The sequence below is a fragment of the Phascolarctos cinereus genome, unplaced genomic scaffold (assembly GCF_003287225.1).
Source record: "Phascolarctos cinereus isolate Bilbo 61053 unplaced genomic scaffold, phaCin_HiC Scaffold_4;HRSCAF=312, whole genome shotgun sequence".
Taxonomy (NCBI): domain Eukaryota; kingdom Metazoa; phylum Chordata; class Mammalia; order Diprotodontia; family Phascolarctidae; genus Phascolarctos; species Phascolarctos cinereus.
The window spans coordinates 65,819,690-65,840,542 of NW_027555847.1; the positions used below are offsets into that span (position 1 = coordinate 65,819,690).

Here is a 20,853-nt window from a genome sequence, read left to right on the forward strand (position 1 = left end):
GGACAAGTGGGATGGTGAAGGGTTTTAAGATCCTACCACATGAGGGTTTGTTGAAAAAATCTGGGCCTATCTAACCCAGAGAAGAGAAAACTCAGATAGCATATGGCAGTTCTCTTGGAGTGTCTACAGAGCTCCTGTGTGCAAAAGGAATCCAACCTGTTTCCCCTGGCCCCAAAGGGTAGAAGACATAGAGAGGAAAGGTTAGCTTTAATGGAAGAAAAAAAGAACATCCTAATAATTAAAGCTATTCAAAACTGAAAGTCTCCACCCCAGGAGATAGTGGGTTCTACCGCACAGATCTTCAAATGGTTTGTCAGAGAGTGGTAGAAGCTACTCCTGGCTGAATGCTGATCTGGTCTAGAAGGCCTCCCAAGAGCCTTCCATCTCAGAGAGGCTGCAATGCTTGGGAGCCCTTGATTTTGCCTTTTTCGTTCAGGACACACTACACTCCTAGTCTCTCTACCCTCCTGGGTCACAGTCTGGTTATCAGAACTAGTAGAAGAATTTTCTATTTGGGCCCCAAGGTGATTTCCACGAAAGTTGGTGCCTCTGCCACTCATGAGATTGATTCCCCTCTGGTTCCTGCACTCAAGAAATCCCATTATTAACTCTGTCTATTTTCGCCTTGATTCAAGAAAAGAAAACTGCCTTGTGCATTCAGGATCAGGGTAGATCCTACTGTTTTCTGCCACCTGGACCTTAGGTCTCTTAAGCATCTCCACAGTTAAGGGAGTAATCATCATTTTGTTTCTCCACTACCTAGATCTTAAGAGAACTCTACATATTCATGCTTGAAGTTTGTTCAGTCCATACTTTTTAAAAAATTGACATAAAATGTATATTCAGGTCCCCTATTTCCTTACAATTCATTTATTCAAATCAAACAAAATGTACATATAAAGAGCTTGGTATAGCATCTGGCACAGAGTAGATACATAATAAATGCTTATTCTCTTCCTTTCCCTGGCTTGTTCTCCACTGCTCTACACAAGTTGACCGTGGGCTTCCTAATCATCATATCCTGTGCCCCCTTTTCAGCCATCATCCTCTTTGGATGGTCACTACTGACCAGCCTATCCTCCTTGATATTCTCTCTTCTAAGGGCTTTAAAGACACCACGTTCTTATCCCTCAGACTACTCTATCACCTTTGAAATTTCCTTTTTGCAGTAGATGGTGGCAGAGTGGATAGAGAACTAGGCCTGGAGTCAGGAAGTCCAAGTTCAAATCCAACCTCAGATACTTACTAGCTATGTGACCCTGAACCTAAATGGCCCTGAAGGAGAATGTGAGGCTGGTGACTTTGCACAGCCCTCCCTCACTTAAATCCAATTCACTTGCATGTCATGGCATCCTCCTGATGTCATGGTCCTTTTTGAGAATGAAGGACAAATAGTAAGCCTCCATTTACTCAACTGTAAAATGGGAAAATACCTATGGCTCAGGTTTGTTGTAAAGATAAAATGAGATAATATTTTTAAAAAACCATTTACCACATTGTTTGACACATAGTAGGCACTATATAAATGATTATTTCCTCCTTCTCCCTCCTCCTTTTCTTCCCCCTTCCATCTAAATGCTAACATATAAGCATTCTGTTCTTGCCCCTCTCCTCTCCAATCTCTCTGTACTCTCTGTAGGCAATTTCAGTTAATTTCTTAGCTTCATCAATTACTCATATGCCCCCCAAATACATATCTCCAACCCAAACTCTTGTCTGACCTAATGTCCCACTATTAGTCATCACCAGGATAACACACTAGCATCTCAAAAACAATATGTCCAAAATCAAACACCTTCTTCTTCCATGTTTTATCCTCAAAATGACCTTCTCTTGACTTTTCTATTCCTAAAAATGACACTGCCCATAGAATTAGCAAAAATTATAGTTCTCCCACATGGTCTCTGCACATCTCACACACCAGGAGAAAGACTCTCCTTCCAGTTCCCTCTTAGTCCCTGAATCTTAATTCCTTCTCCTGTCCGCTGGTGAGGATTAGGCAAAGTAGACACAAAGTAGCACAATGAGGGGCTTTCAAAATTTAACTTTTTATTAAAATGTACATATTTTAGTGCTCCCAACATTCAGCCTATGAGGAGCCAAGATAGTCATTTTGTGATAAATCAAGTGATATATATCATAGACAGTAACACTACAGAGACAAAAATTTCAAACCTTGCCTAAGATGCACAAATGCCTTATGTCAGTTCTGTGCCTGACCCTGACTTTTCTCACAGTTGACTACAGCTCTCAATCAAAAGCAAAAAATGTAGAGTCCTGGCTCCCGTTCCCCCACTTATGTCCACTAGGCACAGAGAGAGCTCCCCCAAAATGTGAACCATACAGTTTGCCTGCTTAGAACTTCAGGGAATTTTTAAGAAGCATCCTGTTACATTGGACAATGCATCTTTGCTAGATGTGCAATGTCCTTCCCAACCCCTTTCAACTGCTGAACGTCACCTCTTCTTTGATTCTTCATCAAAACTCACAAAGCCCTTTCTTTTCTACCTCACAGGGTGTTCCAAGAGGACTAGCACCTCTGGTGTGAGGGCTCACCAAGTCGTTTTCAGGGCTGCTCATCAACCTGTCACTTTGCTTCAGTGTCCACCTGTCACTCAACTCTTACCTGTGGCTCCAAGAAGCTGTAGCATGTCCAGCAACCACACCCTAACAAAACCATCTTGGCAGACAGGCTAAACCAGGCTGAGGGTAACTGATGAGCCTCAAACCTATTGGTGAGTTAGGGGGATGTCTGCCCCAAGCATGTAAAAGATTTCCCCTGGTGAAATGGGCTGATGAGAACAATTTGTTTCAATAGCCATGAAGGCATCTAAAGCAGAGGCTGTGGAGTACTTAGAACTTGGTCAGACATTGAAGATACCAAGGTCATCCTGGGCCATTCCCAGTCATCTTGACTTTTGTCTTCCCATTGGACTTCGATGACTATGGAAAAGAAAATGAGGCTACAACTTTGTGCAACTCTACCTCACAAAGCCTCTACTTAAATCCAGCTCATACACAAGTCAAGATGTCACAAGGGCAAACAACAAAGCATTCATCAGAACATATGTTACAATCATGTGTTTCTGTGTTTTATTCCCCTTCTGGACTAGAAATTGCATGAGACCATAGAACACATTCTCTCGGGGAGAGAGCACAATACAATTAAAAGAACTCTGGTTCTAGAGGTCCAAGGTTCAAAATCTACCTCTGATGCTTACTAACTGTGGGATCTTGAGCAAATCACTTAACCCCCTTGGGCCTCTCAGTTACCTCAGCAATAAAATAAAAGGGTTGACATCCAATTCCAGAGGACTGATGACGAAGTATATGTCTACCCACCTCCTGACAAACTGGTGATGGGCTCAGGGTGTACACTGAGACATATATTTCTTGGATATGGCCAATGCAGGAATGTCTCTTGCTTGACTATGCATTATATGTTACAAGGATGTTGTTTTTCTTTTTATTTTTTTCCCCCAATGGGGAGTTATAAGAGAAAAAAGAGAAAAAAGAAATGTTAATTTTTTAATTAAATTTTTAAAAATTTTAAATCATGACTGGAGGAAAAAACATTATGAAATAAAGGGAAATGGCCTAGATGGCCTGCAAGGTCCTTTCCAGCCATGAGCCTGTGATCTATGATCTAAACGGTTTGGTTTAGGTTTTTAATGATTTCTTTTCTTTTTGGTTTTTGGTTCCTCTCTTAGTTAGGAACCTTTATTGGTTCCCCTAAATCCTAGCAGAGTGCCATGCACACAGTAGAGACAAATGTTTACTGAGTGAACACAAAAATTTGCACTAAAAGTGAAATATAAATGATTCCCACCGACAGATGAAAAACTACTTTGGCCATCGCTCCAAAACTGAGTCTGAAAGTAGGAGGGTAGAAATGTTTGGAGTGCTCTATCCTGTTTGGTCTGCCCTGCCGTAGACTCACTGACCCTTAAGGAAGAGGCACGTCACTGTGCCTGAGCAGGCTGGGCAATGATAATACCTGCCATTGTCACATTCTTGGCCCACGTCATAAGGAGTTAAGATCATAGGGCAGGGGAAGATTATAATCAGACAGACTCAGCCTTTCATCATGGAGCCAGGTAAGGGGCAAATAGGAAAGGACTACAATTCTGAATCTGAGGAACAAATGGTCATAGCAGAAATGCCATGGCTAAAGTTGGTCAAACAGCTGCTCCAGGGACTTTGCTGCCTTTTAGAGCAGCTCAGGCCTTCTTGCTCAGTTCTGTCCCACCTGGCTAATTCCCCAGTATTCAAAGGAACCAGGCTACCATACTATCAGTCATTTTCTGGTAGAGAAAGCTCTCTTCAACAGATGGGACACTCATCACTGCTCTGAGGAGCAGTTCTGATCACAGGGACCCTGACAGATGGTCCCTGTTTCCTAGGGCCTCATATTGGTGGGAAATCAAAAAGTTACTTGATGGTTTCACGGCTTCATTCAGAGGATGCAAGGGCACCCAGACCAAGAAGGTGAAGCCTAGCACCATGGGATGTGAAGTGATGAGGACTCAACTCGTTGCCTTAGTCAAGTGAGTCAACCAGGGAATCAATCCAGAGTGGGCATACTCTCTACCCATGCAGAGAACAGATGCTAACCAGTACCTGCTTTTATTTTGCTACAGTGAGAAAAGCACTTGATTTTTTTTAACAAGTCCTGGGTTTGAATCCTACCACTGCAAAGAAGCCTGAATTTCTTCATCTGTAAAATGAGGATATACAGCCTATCTCACTAGAAAGTGCTTCTTAAGCCCGCTAGGGTTGTAACTGAACTTGGGATTCAGATGAGCAAACTCAGGCTGAATCAGATTAAAATATAGTTGGGAAATGTTTAAGAAAAGAAACAAAAATATAATATTACATAGATAATGTTAGTTTGTGCTTTTCTAAAACAACATACAGTTCTGAATCTAACATCACTGGCTTAGAGCACTAAGAGTTTAAGTGACTTGCCCAAGGTCACACATCCAGTATGTGTCAGGAATAGGACTTGAATGCAGATCTCCCTGGCTCTTGGGACAGCTCTTGAGTCACTACTAACACACTGCCAGAAGACACTATCAACTGTGAATTACTATCATCATCTTTCCAAGTCTGGGGTGGTTTTCCATAGACTCCAGATTAGTAATGAACAGTCTAAAAAAAGTCCAAGAACTTGCCAGCTAAATACAGCAATATCTTCTGTATTCCCAAGAACTTTAAAATAGTCACTAAATCTCATGTAAAGTTGTTTTTTTTTAAGAATCTCTGACTCCATGGTGTAAATATATTTATATATCCATGCTCTGTGGGTGTGTGTGCTGTGTGTGTGTTGTTTTAGGAATTCTCTGCTCCATCACTTAAGAGGTAAAATCTTTTTTCCAGATTAAAAAAAGCTGGTTTCTCCATTTCTTTGGATAAAGATATTTCATTCTCATGCTCCCAGGTCAAATCCAATCACTGAATAGGATTAGGAATGTCTTTCTCCATGGAAAAACATGGTGTTTCCAGGGTTCAGTTTGGTTTGGTCCCTGCTTAGGCCACCAGCTGTGTGCTCTGCTCAGGCACTGAGCCCAAGGACACTCGGCAATCTGGAAATCACAGAAGAGCCATTTCCCTCCAAAAGGCCATCCCACAGGCAGAGGCTCCCAAACCACTCTTATCCTTCTTCCCAAAATATCTGACAAGATGGGTCAACCTTTCTGACAGAGGTAGAGAATCTTAGTTCACTTAAGGATCACTGAGAGGAGTTGGGGAAGGAGAGGGCAAAAATCTATCAAGTCTTATAAGTGAAAAAGCAACAGTTCAAGGTCTTATGTTTGATTTAGAGGGGGGAAAAAGAGAAAATGTTTCACTCATCTGTTTTTTAAATTAAGTGAGATAGAGAACATAAAAGTCTATTCAGTAAATACAAGAAATAATTAAAACAGACTTCAGTTCTACATTTGTTGTTGTTCAGTCATTCAGTCTGTATCCAACTCTCCATGACCCCATTTGGGGTTTTATTGGCAGAGATACTGGAGTGGTTTGTCATTTCCTTCTCCAGCTCATTTTACAGGTGAGGAAACAGAGGCAAACAGGGTTCAGTGACTTGCCCAGGGTCACACAGCTCGGGAAGATCTATCCACTGAGCCACCTAGCTGCCCAGTTCTACATTATGGCCAGGTAAATGAGGCAAAGAGAGGATAGGGAAAGTATAAGAATGAAGACAGAGGAAGGATTCAGAAAGCCTGAAAGATGGGGAAATGGAGAGAGAGAGAAAGAAAGCAGGACAGAGAACACAAGAACTATATACAAAGACAAAATGAGCCATGCAGAGGCTACCATATACACAGAAAAAAGAAAAAGAATCATTTGAAAAAACAACTACAAAAAGACGATAAGGTGATGCCATGGAAAGAGCACTGTCCTTAAAGTCTCAAGACCTGGATTCGACTCTAACACCACTTATTTGCTATGTGACCCAGCAAAGTGAGTCACTTCAGTTCTCCTTAAGTATAACCTGAGGATGATAATACTTCTTTATACTTCTTACATTGGGGGGTTTTGTGAGGATCAAATGAAAAAATGAATGTGAAAGTGCCTTATATAAAAAGTAAACACACCATCTAGACAAACTCAAGATACTTTTGGCCCAAAGTATACCGCATACAGAAAGGCAAAGATGTAGACAGGCATACAGAAATTCTCCTTATATGCAAAATCATGCAATAAAAGCCTTATTACAGGGGAAATGGGGTTAAGGGTACAACACTCAAAAACTTCTGTGACACATAAGAAAAAGGAAAGGAACCTAATAAAAATGGCACAGTTTTGTACATTTTAAATGGTTAAGAAATCCATAAAAGCTACAGTACATAGTGGCAGCATCCTGACCTCAGATTGCTGCTCAGTCTGCGACTGAAGCTGCATAACAAATATGGCCCATCATCCTGAACAAGCCTGCAGTTTGCTTCTGGAAGTGGGCGTTAGAAGGGCCACAGCTTGTGAGTTCCTGTAAAGTGATACCGTTTTCTGTGTTTCTATTGAGCAAACTCATACATAAGCAAATACTAAATTAATGTTACATTCAAATTGTTCCCTAATATATCAATTGCATGAGAACAAACTCACATTTTAAAAACAAGTGTTCTAGTAGAACAGACTGTATACATATTTAGAAAGAAACTAGACCTTCAGGGTGATAGATGCTCATCTTGAGCCTTTTAGGATCACAGCTTTAGGAAGGGTCATTGGAGGCCATCCCAAGTCCAGCCCTTTCATTTTACAGAAGTGGAAAATGAAGACCAGAGAGGGTAAGTGACTAATCCACAGTCACCAAGCTAGTATAAACAACAGAGCCAGGATTTGAACCTAGTTCATCTAATTCCAGATCCAGAACACTTTATTACATTAGGCCTATTAGGGGACTGATGCTAACAATTTTTTTAAACTACGTTCTGTTTTCACAACTGTAGGCACAAATTGGGGTGTTGTGTCTTCATACCTGTCCCACAGACTGGAAGCAGTTAAGCCATGAGCTAAAACTGGCCCATGGATGATAGGTTCCCCACTCTTGCTCTAGTCTTTCAACATCATTAACTCCAAAAAACTAATAAATGACATTTTTATTACTAGTTTGAAGTGTTTGCTTAAGCCCACCCAAATAAAAAACATCCATAAATTTTTTTTAAATGATTTCAATTACTTCCTAAAAGGGATCCCAAGTCTGGAATGTATATGCCTTCTCAAAAACGGCACTATCCAGGCCATGCTAATTACACAAGTCTTTTTTATGCATTTCCTACTTGGAAGTGGAAACATTTTTTCAGCAATGTGCTGCCCTAAACAGCCACAAAACAAATGTTTGCTACAACTGAAAGGTTACAAATATTTCCACACTGGACAATCTCTGGTGAAAGAAACATTTTCAATTGAAACAAATATTTCAGCTGTGAAGATATGCACCCAATCAAATAGTTTTACCAGGAGGGAGGGAAGGAAGAAGAAAAGAAGGAAGGGAGGAAGGGAGGAAGGGAGAGAGGGGAGAGGAAGGAAGGAAGGAAGGAAGGAAGGAAGGAAGGAAGGAAGGAAGGAAGGAAGGAAGGAAGGAAGGAAGGGAGAAAGGAAGGGAAGAGGAAGGAAGGAACAAAAGAAGGAGGGAGAGAGAGAGAGAGAGAGAGAGGAAAAAGGAAGGAAAGGAAGGAAAAAGGAAGGAAGGAAGAAAGACAGAAATTGTCATTTGGAATGGATATATAGTTGAAGACTGTTCTGTCATTTTGGCTACTGATTTGCAAGTTTCCCCTGCTTCCTACTGGATCTTCTAATCATCAAAACTCAGTTTATACTTTCCTAAAGGTCTGGTTACAATTCTTCATTTTAAAGAGGTTGTATCTGAGTCCTAATCAATCCCCACACTTCAGTTCACCACTATTCTAGATTGCTAAGCATCTTTGATCTTATTTCAGTTGTTCAGGAGTTTGAGGTTCTATGAATTTTATAAGGTCTTTTAGAATAGTCAGGTTTGGTCCCACAGATTTCAATTTTCAAAATTTTTCCCTCAGTGATTCCTAATTAATTGCCCACCCACCCCACCTCCCCATCCCATTTTAAACACACATTAGTGTGGTTGGTTCTAGTTTGGTTCTATGACACTGTCAATCTAAACATAATTATGTATTAGTGGATACGACTTGAATTCCACAAACATTTATTATTCTTTTGCAATATACAAGTCATTGTTGTTGGAGATTGGAAGAAAAAATGAAGTATTACCTGTCCACAGGGAGGTTATATTCTCCTAAGGTCTGAGAGGGTGGGAATATGTCAGGCATACAGAAAAGTACGATACAAGGTGAAGTGTAATAGAGGTCAAGGAGATCTACAAAGCGGTCAAAAGGAATGTGAGCAGGGAGATAGTTTTTCATCTTGAGGTGCATCATCCTTGCAGAGAAAGTGCCACCTCAAATGATCCCTGCAGGAACTAAAGCATTTCTTTTCTGGGCTAAAGCTTCCTATGTGGACGGCACCTGTGGAGAAGGAACTCAGTCTAGATGTTGAGGACAATCTTTGAAAATGCATGGAGGCAGAAGATGGCATGGTGAGCCTGGGAACAGCTGCCCACAACCAACTGAAGCTGAAAGGGAGTAGCATGAGGAAGAAAGGATGGAAAAAAGGGTCACACCTTTCTGTGGGGGAGTCTTAAATACTAGGCCAAGGAGTATTTTATATGTGTGTGTTTAATAATTTAGGCAAAGGGAAGCCCTCTGAAGGTACCAACCCATAAAATGTGCCCAGCATCACTGTGGGAGAAACAAAGAAGCCAGCAAAAGACACTGTTCCTTAACCAAAGAAACAGGAAAGCCAGCTAGAGAGACCCAACTAAAAGGCAAGGCATAATTAGATGGAGAGATGAAGTGGTGCTATCAAGTGCAAACTGAATTCAGCAGAGGGAAACAGTCCAGCCTGAAGTCATGTGAGAAGGCTTCCTACAGGGGGTGAGGACTTGAGCTGAGCCTTACATGATGGAGGACGTGAACAGGAAGAGGAAAGACATTCCTAGGGTTGAAGATGGGAACAGTACTGCACTTGACTCTTAGGAATTCACAGCACATCATCATCTTTTGCCCAGCATCTTCCCATTTTCGAATATTTTATGATTTTAGTGATTACTCCACTAAATATGTTTTGATACTCCACCATCAAATATTGATTACTCCACCAAATAAAGTTGGGCCAGCAAGAGCAATAGCAGGGGTGCAGGCTAGAAAGCAGTGGCATTTGGGCTTTGGATGCCCAACTTTATTATCATTACTTCACAGAGACAACAAAAGCAAAAACACTAATGCTGATGCTTTCCCCCATCACCACCCCCACTCCATGCTAGGTGGTACAGTGGGTAGAGTACTGGGTCTCCAGTCAGAGGAACCTGAGTTCAAATCCAACCTCTCACACTTATTACCTATGGGACCCTGGGCAAGTCACTTAAGTTCTGTCTGCCTCAGTTTCCTCAACGGTACAATGGAGATAATAACACAATGTACTTCACAGGAGTACTAGGATGAGGTAACATTTGTAAAGTGCAATACCTGGCATATAGTAGGAACACATCCCAGTCTTTAAGATGTACTTATATAACCATCCATATGAAGCCTTCCCTGATCCCCTCAACTTGTAGCAGCCTCCTTCTCAGATCTCATACTACTATTTTGTACTTATTTGTATTTATTGGGACAGCTAGGTGGCACAGTGGATAAAGTATTGGCCTTGGATTCAGGAGGACCCGAGTTCAAATTCGGCCCCAGACACATAACACATAATAACTGTGTGACCCTGGGCAAGTCACTTAACCCTATTGCCTAACCAAAAAATAAAATAAAATATTTGTTTTTATTCTCTTTTCTGCTTATAGGTATATATCTCCTTGCCTCCTTCATTAGAATGTAAGCTTTTTGTAAGTAGGAATCTATTCACTCCTAGTTGTATCCCCAGCCCCAGAACGACACCTGGCATAAAGTAGTAGTTAATAATTGCTTCTTGACTGACTTCTCCCACCTCCTGCCTTCCATACAGGCTAGTAGGAGTAGGAAACCTGCAGCCTTAAGGCCACATGTGGCCTTCTAGATCCTTGGGTGCAGCCTTTTGACTGAGACCAAGTTTTACAGAATGAATCCTTTTATTAGGGGGATTTGTTCTGTGAAGTTTGGATTCAGTCAAAGGGCCTCACTTGAGGACCTAGAGGGCCACATGTTGCCTCAAGGCTGCAGATTGCCCACCCCTGTTAGCCCCTTAACTGTAGGAATGCATTCTCCATCTCTGCCTTGCCTCCTCCCAGGACCCCCGACTCCACAAGACCTCTTCTGATCCCCCACCCCAGGTTTGTACTCTGGGCCTCCAGAAGTTATTTTGTGTGGCTTTGTATAGCCTCACACTAGAATATCAGCGCCTTGAAGGCAGGGCATGTTTTGTTGTTGTTGTCGGGGGTTTGTTGTTCATTTTGGGGTTTTTTTTGGCCTCTGTATCCTAGGCCTAGCACAGTGCCTCAGGTGCTTAATTTTTTTTTTTAATTGAACTGAATATAAAGTGAGAGTCTCAAGTTATTGCTTTAACTCCCAGAGCCAAACTAATCATTAGAACCTCCTAAAAAGTAGAGGCAGAAAGGTAGGTAGCCATCTTGAGGTTAAGAAACAAGGCAGGAGAAGTCACTGGGATTTGGGACCTGAGGGTATTGGAATATAAATGACAAACCTATTCGGAGCCCTCACCTTGAACAACACTTAGCAGTTACCTAAAGGAGGACAATAGGCTGAGCACAGAGGTAGAGAAACAAAGTTTAGATAAAGCACACAGTCCCTTCAGTCAGTCAACAAGCATTTATTAGGCACCAACTAGATGCCGAGCAAAGCGCAGACAATGGAGAGGCAAAGACAAAAGCCAAACAGTCCTGCCCTCCTGAGCTTACAATCTAACAGGAGAGGTAACAAGTACTCTACAAAGCACACCAAGCAGACACACAATTAACTTAACTAGCAGCTGGGGAGAACTGGAAAAGCCTCAACAAGGACAAGGTGCTTGATGTAAGCTTGGAAGGAAACAGGGATTCAGAGAGGAAGAGGTGAGAAGGAAGGGCATTTGGGGCATGGAGAACTGTCCGTGTAAGGCACTGAGACAGGCCACGGAATGTTCTGTGCGAGGAAGGAGAGCATAGAGGCCAATCGGGCTGGAGAGGCAGGAAGGGACCAAGTGAATGCCAAAGGCTTGTTTACATTTGATCCTGGAGGCAAGAAGGAACCACCAGGGTTTACCCAGTACTGGGGAGACATAGTCAGGCCAGGAGTTTAGGAAAATCCCTTTGGTAGCTGTTTGGAAGATGTATTAGGTGGGGAGAGAAGTGAGGAGGACGCCAATTAGGAGGCCACTGCAATAACCCAATCAAAAGTTTATCATCTAGTATGTGGATAAGCGGGAGCTTCAGAGAGCTATGTGGGCAGCTAGGTGGTAAAAGGGATAGTGTGCCAAAGTCAGACTCATCTTCCTGAGTTCAAATCTGGCCTCAAACACTGACTAGCTATATAACATAATCCTGTCTGCCTCAGTTTCCTCATCTGTCAAATGAGCTGTAGAAGGAGGAAACCACTCTAGCATCTTTGCCAAGAGAACCCCAAATGGGGTCATGAGAAGTTGGACATGACTAAAATGACTGAACAATAACGACAGCTTTAATATACAATATTACATGATGACCATATTAGAAAAGGGGTTTTTTTTATTAAAAAATAAGAACTATGTGAGGTCTGAGGAGTCCTACCAAGAGAGTGTTAGAGGAAGTTTCACTCATATCAGTTAGGTTTTTAAAAATGCATAGGAAATCAGCAGCTCTAGATGTAACTCACCCATCAGAAGGACCTCTTCAACACCAAGGGAGGCAGTGTGGCATAGAGGAAAAATCCCAGACTTGGGTGGCACAATGATCTGGGTTCAAGTCCTGACTCTAACACAATAGCTGACATGATCCAAGTGACTTAAGCTCTCTGAAAGCCTCGGGTTTCCTCACTTGTAAAATGTGAATAATAATACTTGAACCACCAGTCTCAAAGAATTGTTGTGGATAAAGTGTTCTACTACTGTGAGCAAGAAGAAAAGAAGAACTACTGGTTTCCTCCTTGAAGGCCTTGGGAAGGAAGGAAGGAAGGAAGGAAGGAAGGAAGGAAGGAAGGAAGGAAGGAAGGAAGGAAGGAAGGAAGGAAGGAAGGAAGAAAAGAAAGAAAACTTGTTTATGCAAAATACTGGTTTTCCAAAGTCAATTAATTACCTTATAGCTCATGTCACTCAAAGGTCAGTCTGGAATGGTAATGGTCTCTGTTCCTCCGGCAGCAATATAATGAATGGCCAAGCTCATAATGGTTTTATTGGAATGCCATGACAGCTCAGCGGTGATGCAGCTGATGAGCTATTATAATACACCTTCATATGGAGCCTAAGCCACCTGTGAGTATCTAGTACAGCCCTAACCCCATGGAAAACCACCATTCCCAGTTTACCTCATGACCCAATCCACCTCTACCTCAAGACCATATAGGATCTGGCTGGTGATCAGAGCACAGAAGGACCACAGAGACCTAGTTCAATTCCTTTTTGCAGATGAGGAAATTGAGGCCCAGAGAAGTTAAGTTACTTGCCCAAGACAAATCTAGTGCTCTTTTCTACCATACCACACTTCTCCAAACACAGTAAGGAAGGTCTTCTGACTCCTTCCCCCTTTCCACAAGGTTTTTCTCCCTCTCCTTTACAGCAAGTGAAAAAGTATGAGTTTTGGGCTCCACTGCCTCAGGACAGAGGCCTTGGAACCTCTAGTCAAGAAGTAACCCTCACCTGGGACACTGCCCTAGTTGAGCCCACAACAAGAATGGGGAGGGGGGCAAGCCAAACATTAGGCCCCTGGAAGGACCAGTACATGGGGAGGTATAATCCATATCCTTTGAATGCAAGAACAGGGCAGAATATCTGGCTCTATCTTCAGAATGAATTTCAAGAAATAAATATAGATTAAATATTTAACATATATGTTCCTAGAATATTGAGGCTTGGCCCAAAATAAGGGAAAAAAATGCCCCTTAATGGTAACTAGTACCCCACAAATTTCTTTGTACTCTACTATTTTTTTTTGTGAGGCAATTGGGGTTAAGTGACTTGCCCACTGCAAGCTGTCTTGGGGAAGGAGGTGGAGAGGTAGGGGGAGAAAAATTTAAAACTCAAAAGCTTATGGAAGTAATTGTTGACAAATCAAAATAAATTAATTTTTAAAAAAAAGTTACTTGCCCAGAGCCACACAGTTAGTGAATGTTATGTGTCTGAGGCTGGATTTGAACTCAGGTCCTCCTGACTCCAGGGCCAGTGTTCTATCCACTTTGGCCCCACAAATTTCTGAACCTACATCTGATCAACCTCTAGTTGGAGGAGATAGGGGGGAGGGATAACCCCTTTCTATAACCAGGCAAAGATCTAAAGTTATAGAAAAGAGAAAAGCAAAATCTCTCTGGTCCATTTTTCTTGTAGAGTTCACCATCTCTTCCCCAATTTGTCTATAAACACAGTAAACCCTATCCCCCACCCCCATCCAAACCTACTTAAATGATTTCCTTCTTCAAAGCGCAGCTCAAGGACCACCTTCTCCACAAAGGCTCCCTAGTAACCCGGCTTCAGTGTCCCCTCTAATTCAATTCACCACCACCCCTCCCCAAAAAAAGTATTAATACCTACTATGTGCTTATAGCCAGCTGCTGAAGATACAAAGAAAAAAAAGTAGTCTCTACCCTCAAGAAGCTAACATTTCTACTCATAACATATATGACCCATACACAAATAAATATTTTAAAAAAACAAGAAGCAATAAGGGCCAATGTAGGAAGGCTCTAGGAATATCTGAAGAATATCTTAGGAATATCTGAAAAGCTTTCGTGTGGAAAAGCGATTCGAATTCTCTGCTAAGCCCCAGACAGCAGAACCAGGAGAGATGGGAAGTTATCAAGAGGCACCTGGAGGCTGGCTGTCAGGAAAAACTTCCTTACCATCAGGAGCATCCCATAGTGAATAGGCTCCCTTGGGAGAGAGTAGAAGGAATCCTGAGCACAGTAGATCTTTAAGTAAAAACTGGACAATCACTTTTTGTAGATGTAGATGAGATTCTTGTACAGTGACAGGGCTGGACTGAACAGGGTCAGTTGGGTCACTGTTTCCTTTCTCCTTAGTACTTACCATATTCTAACTTGGGTGCTACTGATACATGAACAGATCTCATTCTCACCCCTACCATTCATTTCTAAGCTCTTTTAGGGAAGAAACTGTCTTTTTTTTTTTAATCTTTCTATCTAGCATGGGGCCTGTCCACAGTAGTCACTTCAGTTTGCTGAATTGGGATATCCCAATGTAATTCAGGGCACAACATGACCATCTCCAGTTTTTCAATCTAGCCCTGGGTGGCAAACAGGGAGCCTTGGCATTCCTAAATGTACCAGAGTAACTAGAATCTTTCAATATGCAATGAAACATTATTTCACATAGTAAAGATGCCAGGCAGGCATCTTGTAAAGAAGAGAGGCCTGCCCTGGGTAGTCGGGGGGGATGGGTTCTAATGCTGGCTTTACCCAAAGTACTTGATTTGTGGTGAGGTCTTACATAACTTGTGACTTTTCTGGGCCTCACTTTCCCTGCCTGTAAAATGAGAGGATTGAACTAGATAATTTCTAACGTCCCTTTCATCTCTGTCAATCTATATCCCCCTAGGTGAAGAGGTGATTTTTTTCTGAGCTGCACGAAAGTCTATCCTTGGATGCAATTCTCCCAGCTGGGTCTGTAAGACAACAGGAGAATTTGGAGGGAATAAGAAAGAAGTTGAAAATATCCCCAAAACAAGAAGTTGAAATTGTTCCCATAAGTTTTAGAGAACAGTCCCTGTTTCTTGACAAACACTAGCTCCCAGGCAGAGGTTCAAGGTTGGGGGAGGGGAGAGATAGAAGGGCGCTCCATCCTCCTGAAACTGCCACCTCCTTCAGAACACCCCCGTGCTGAGGATGAGTTTAGGTCCTTGGGCAGGAAGCCAGCCCGCCAGCTTTCCTCTCCTTTCCCCTCCTCCCCTTCACCCCCACTCCCAGCACTTCCCACTGGCAAAATGAGATGCAACCAGAACCAGTTGGGGCGGTTTGGGCATTGAGGCTGTCACCTCCTCCCCCTCCTCCTATTACTGACACTCGCTCCTCTCCTGAGAAGGAGGCCAGAATTTGGCAAAGGGGGCACAAAGTGGAGGGGCCGAAGCAGGTAGGGTGAGAAACAGCACACCTGCATGGCCAGGCTAGACTTGGGTTAGGCTAGTTACTTAAGCTTGCCAAATTCCCAGGACAGGAGCCCCGGGAGCCCTGCTTACACCTCCATACCAACCTAGAAAGCCCAAAGGCAACTTCAAAACCAAAGCACCACTCCTTGCCTGGCAGAGCAGCAGGGTGGGGGAAGTAAGTCGAATGACAACACAACCTTACAAACCGAAAGAAGCCTACTTAGCCTCCAGCACCCGGCAAGTCCCTGTCCACCCCCCACCCCCACCCCATCCGCAATATTCCCCTCAAAACCTAAGTAAATCATAGCCCTGGGCAAACACAGACACAGACAGGGGTTCACGCGAACGCCTCACCTCCATTAAGGAAAGCGAAGAGAGAGGTGGGGGAAAGGGTTTGTGTTGTTGATTCTTTCTGTCGTGAGTAGAGTGGGCCCGAATGGTGCGGTACAAGGGTAGAAGGAGGAGGGAGGAGAGGAGTGGAGAACGCGGCTCATTCCCAGTAGGGGCACACTACGTGGGCTCCCACTTTAAGCCCTACTCGCCCCTCTCCTCTCCACTCCACACACGGGTCTGCCCCCCTGTCTGTCCCTCCCCCACCTTCCCTCCCTCCCTCCCTACTCTCCCCGCCCTATCCTCGCCAGCGCTGGGAGCCCGCCACTCTGTCCTCCCTGGGGACTCTGCCCTGGGCCAGACTCAGCTCCCGCCTCTCCCAAGCCCCCAGCCCGGTTGGGCCCCCAACCCTGGCGTGATCACTGTCCCGCGCGGGGAAAGTTAAGGCAACTTCATAGGGGGAGGAGACCGGAGGGAAAGCGGGAAGGAAGCTCAGGCCCTGGGCCTCTCTCCTTGCCACCTTCCTAGCCCCAGCTCCCTCCCTGGCCCAGGCCCTGGCCTCCAGGGGGCAATCCCCCATCCCTAGCTGTCAGTTGCACGAGGATCAGGCTCGCCCCAGACTCAGGTTGGGGGAGGAGGGAGAAGAAGGGGCGCGAGTTCCAGGCCCAGCAAACCCACCGAACTTTCCCCACGGGGCGCCCGGCGAGCAGGGTCCTGCCAGGAGGCTCCGCCTGCAGCCCAAACCGCGACCGGGCTGTGCTAGGGCAGGCGAGCTGCGCGGTTGCCGGGGAGCAGTCGGCCGGATCGGGCCGGACCGGGCCAGACTGGACCTCAGTGCCCAGCACGGAGCAGGGCAGCCGCGCTGTTTCCGCCGCCGCGGCCGCTGCTGCTACCCGCCTGCCCGCCCGCTGCTTCCCCAGGCTTTGTGCGCGGCCTGCCCTCCCTCTCTCTTCCTCCCGGGAGCCAGCCCGGCAGCTGTCTCCCGGCCAGGGCGGCTCGCCGGGAGCGCGGCGGGCGGGCAGGGCCGAGGACAGCCAGCCTCCCAGCCGCCCTCACCCCCCGGCCCTGGCACAAAGGGGAGCCCCGCCCGGGGGCCCCCAGCGTGGGTAGGAACTGCCGCCGACCCTCTGGTCCTCTCCGCGGCCAAAAATACACTAGCCTAGGCGCAGGGGCCCGAGGCCGGAGTCTGGGGACAGCCTGGCGACTAACTCCTCCTCTCTCCCCGGGAAGGAAGGGCCTGTGGCGGCCACGGAGGAAAGGGGGAAAACACTGCTTCGGAGCGAGCGCCACACCAGGCGAATTCCGGATTTATTTATTTTTATCCTGGGCACGGGGGCGGCGGGAGCAGGGGGCCCGGGCTCGGGCAGGATCCGGGGCTATGGAGCGGGGAGGGAAGGGAGACAGCCCGGGGACAGACAATACATGTAGCTGGAAAATCCGTCATCCCCCGTCGCGGCTCGGGGGAGCGGAGCCGAGGCGAGGGGAGGCGAGGGGAACCTCAGGCTGGGAGGAGAAGGAGGGTGGGCGCCCCTCACTGCGCGCCCCGCGTCCCTGCGCCCGCGCCGACCCCGCAGCCTCGGCCCGCTGTCCCCAGCCTTTCCGAGGCCCGACCCCGCCGGGCGCGCTTACCTGCCGTGGAACCAGTCCTTACAGGCATCGCACTCGATCATGAAGCGGGTAACGTCGTAGGGCAGCCGGCAGATGCAATAGACAGGCACCGTCGCCATGTTAGCTGCCGCTGTTCCTGCAGCCGCCGCCGCTCCTCGCTCCTCCGACAGCCGCCGCCGCTAGTCCCCCTTCTTCTTCTTCTCCTCCTCCTCCTTCTCCTCCTCCTTCTCCTCCGCCTTCTTCTTCTCCTCCACCTCCCGCGCCGGCTCCCGTTGGCAAAAACCACAGCCCCAGTGTCCAGGCAGCGGCGGGCCAGGGGCCGGGGCCGGGGCTGCCCCCGCTGCTGCAGCCGCCGCTGCCGCCGGTCAGGCCGGCTGCTCCTGCCGCCGCCGCCGCCGCCGCCGCTTCTCCTCCTCCTCCTTCTCCACCTCCTCCTTCTCCTACTCCTCCTTCTCCTCCTACTCCTCCTCCTCTTCGCCTCTGAAAGGGGGGAGGGCAAAGGGAAAAAATCCACAAACAGGCTCCCCCCTCCCGTGCACACGCCAGCCCCCGGCGGCAGTGGAGGGGGCTGTGTCTATACAATGCGAGGAGGATCCGAGGGAATCGATCCGTGCGGCGGCTTCCGCGAGGAGTCCATGCCCAGATTTTGTCAAATTGCCGCGGCTGGAGCCCTCCCCCCGAGCCCGCGCGGGCACCAGGGGGGTGGGGGTGGGGGGGAGCGTGGGGTCCGGGCTGCAGGAGGGCTGGCGGCGTATGGGTACACAAAAGGAAAAATGGATCTGCAGCGCGCGGGCAGAGGTGGGCGGCTAGACTGCAAAGTTTTCCCGGCCGGGGTGCCGGGGCTCGGGGAGCAGACAGGGGCCCCGGCGACGCGGCGCGGTGCAGGGCCGGCGCCTGCGGTCTGTCCGCTCGGGTTCCGCGGAGCGCTGCTGTCACGCCGAGACTGAGCTGGCGGGCTGGCGGGCAGAGGAGCAAGGAAAGGAAGGAGCGGAGCCTGGAGCCCTCGTCTCCCAACCCCACCGAAGGGAGCCCCCTTCGGCCGCCGCCGCTCAGTTCCTTACGTCAGCTTGCAACATTGTAGCGTTTCCTCTGTAGAGGCTGGACGCGCCGGGTCCTGGAGGGGGGGGCAGGCAGATGGAAACTCCCACGGGGCGACCCCTTCTACAGCCCCACGCAAAGCCCTTGGGAGGGCCCGGCAAGGGTCAGGTCCGGCGGCACGACTGCCTTTGGCTATCTCTGGTTGTATCTGTCAGCCCTCCTCTCCTTCCTTCCCCACCTCTCTGTTTTCGGAACTGAAGCTGCTCCTCTCCCTACCAAAAGGGGAGTGGGGGAGGGAGTGAGAAAGGGAGAGAGAGGAAAAGAGGGAAGAAGGGAGGGAGCGAGTGAGTGGCGGGAAGCTAAGAAACCTAGGCGGGCAGCAGCCCCGGAATAACGCGGGAGAGAAGAGAGACAGACCCTCGAACCGAAGGAAGAGAGTCCGTTCTTCGGAAGACAGAAAAGTACTTCGTCCCAACTTTTTTTTTTAAATGGGCTGGCTTTCCTACCAGGCAGCGGAGAGTGGGCAGAGTTAGGGAAATTCCTCCTCTTCACCCACAGCCTGGCCTTCTCCTCCCCCCCCTTCTTCCCCACCTCCTCCCCTAGAAAAGATTGTTTTTTTCTTTTAGATTCTCGTAAAACTTTCTTTCCTTCTAGCTCTACTCCCTATTCCCGAGAAACCCTAACATAACAGAGCCCCCCATCGCAACCTAATAGATGGGGATGAGAAAAAGCTATTCTTAAAGGACCTGGAAGGAGTGCCCCGGCACAACCTATACACATGGGCCCCAGAGAGCATGATCCTGGATGCCGCTGGCATCTTAGCTTCATGAGACCAGACTCTCTCCTGGATTTCAATGGATCAGCAAGTATCTATCAAGTGCTTACTATGTGCCAGGCACCATGCTAGACGCTCAGGATACCAAGGTTGAGCAGAACAGTCTCTGCCCTCGAGAAGCTCACAGATTAACGGAAGACAACATACATTACGAAATAGATTCCGAATGGGATGACCCAGAATCAACGCCACTACTTACTAATTGTGTGATGGAGAAGTCACCTAACTACTCTGGGCTTCAGTTTCCTCATTCACAAATGAAGGAAGTTGAACTAAATCACCTCAAAGGCCCCGCCTAAGTCTTTAACAGTCTACTGCTCTATAAGCTGGGGTCTACTCAGAGACCCAGTTTCTATCTGCCTAGGACCCTCATTATCTCTCAGAATCCTAGACTTCCAGGCTCAAATCAGATGCTACCTCTTCTACCAAGCCTTCCTTGATTTCCCCTCATCCTTATTCCAGAGAGTTCCCTTCCCTGTCCAGTTACTTTTTATTTACTTATCTGGTTAAGTCTAGAATACAGCCTCCCTCATAGGAGGGATCATATTAGTTATCACTGTATCACCAAAGACCTAGCCCTGTGCCTTCTATTTAGCAGGCCTTGTTTGCTGTATGATCAGTTTATCCCAAACCCATTGAATATGTAGCTACTATGGGGATCATTATCTGTGAAAGATGACATAACTAAGACCTGATCCCTTCCTTAGGGGAACTCACTATCTATTCAATTCAACATTCATTATTCTTTTCAATTCAACCTACCTAAAAAGAGCTGGACCAGAAGAGCTTCAGACAAGCAGCTATCAACCCTGAACCTCAGGCTATTAAATAGGGAACAATAAATAAAACCCTCAAAGGCCACTGTAACCTAACTGCATCTTTCTGCATCCTTGTACCTCTATCTTAAAAAGATTCTCACTTTTTTCTCTTATTTGCAGAGGTGAAAGACTATGGGTGGGGAACACTGCCGATACTTTTTCCGTGTGTTAATTATTTTTTGCTGAACAATTTTTTTTCTCTTTTTCTTTATTATAAAATGGCTTTCTGGGAGGAAGTGAGGAAGGAATACAATGAGAAATGTGGTTGATGTTTTTTAAAAAAATATAAATCAATAAATTGTATTTTTAAAATATAAGTAAAATCACAACAAAAGATTCTCTGTAATCTGAGGGAGGTTCCATGGTACCTGGGAAAGACCAAAGGATTTCAAGTTGGAATACCTGTGGTTGGAATCCTACCT

The 20,853-nt window shown here is 46.3% G+C and overlaps 1 protein-coding gene across 1 annotated transcript in view; it reads right to left on the reverse strand.

Annotated features, from left to right (window-relative positions):
• The window catches only part of PHF2 (PHD finger protein 2), a 197,331-nt gene extending 179,472 nt beyond the window's left edge, over positions 1-17,859 (reverse strand). The window contains exon 1 of the mRNA XM_020981266.2: positions 17,762-17,859. Coding sequence (XP_020836925.1) covers positions 17,762-17,859 — 98 coding nt within the window. The remainder of the gene's footprint in view (positions 1-17,761) is intronic.
• Between the last annotated feature and the right edge of the window lie 2,994 nt (positions 17,860-20,853).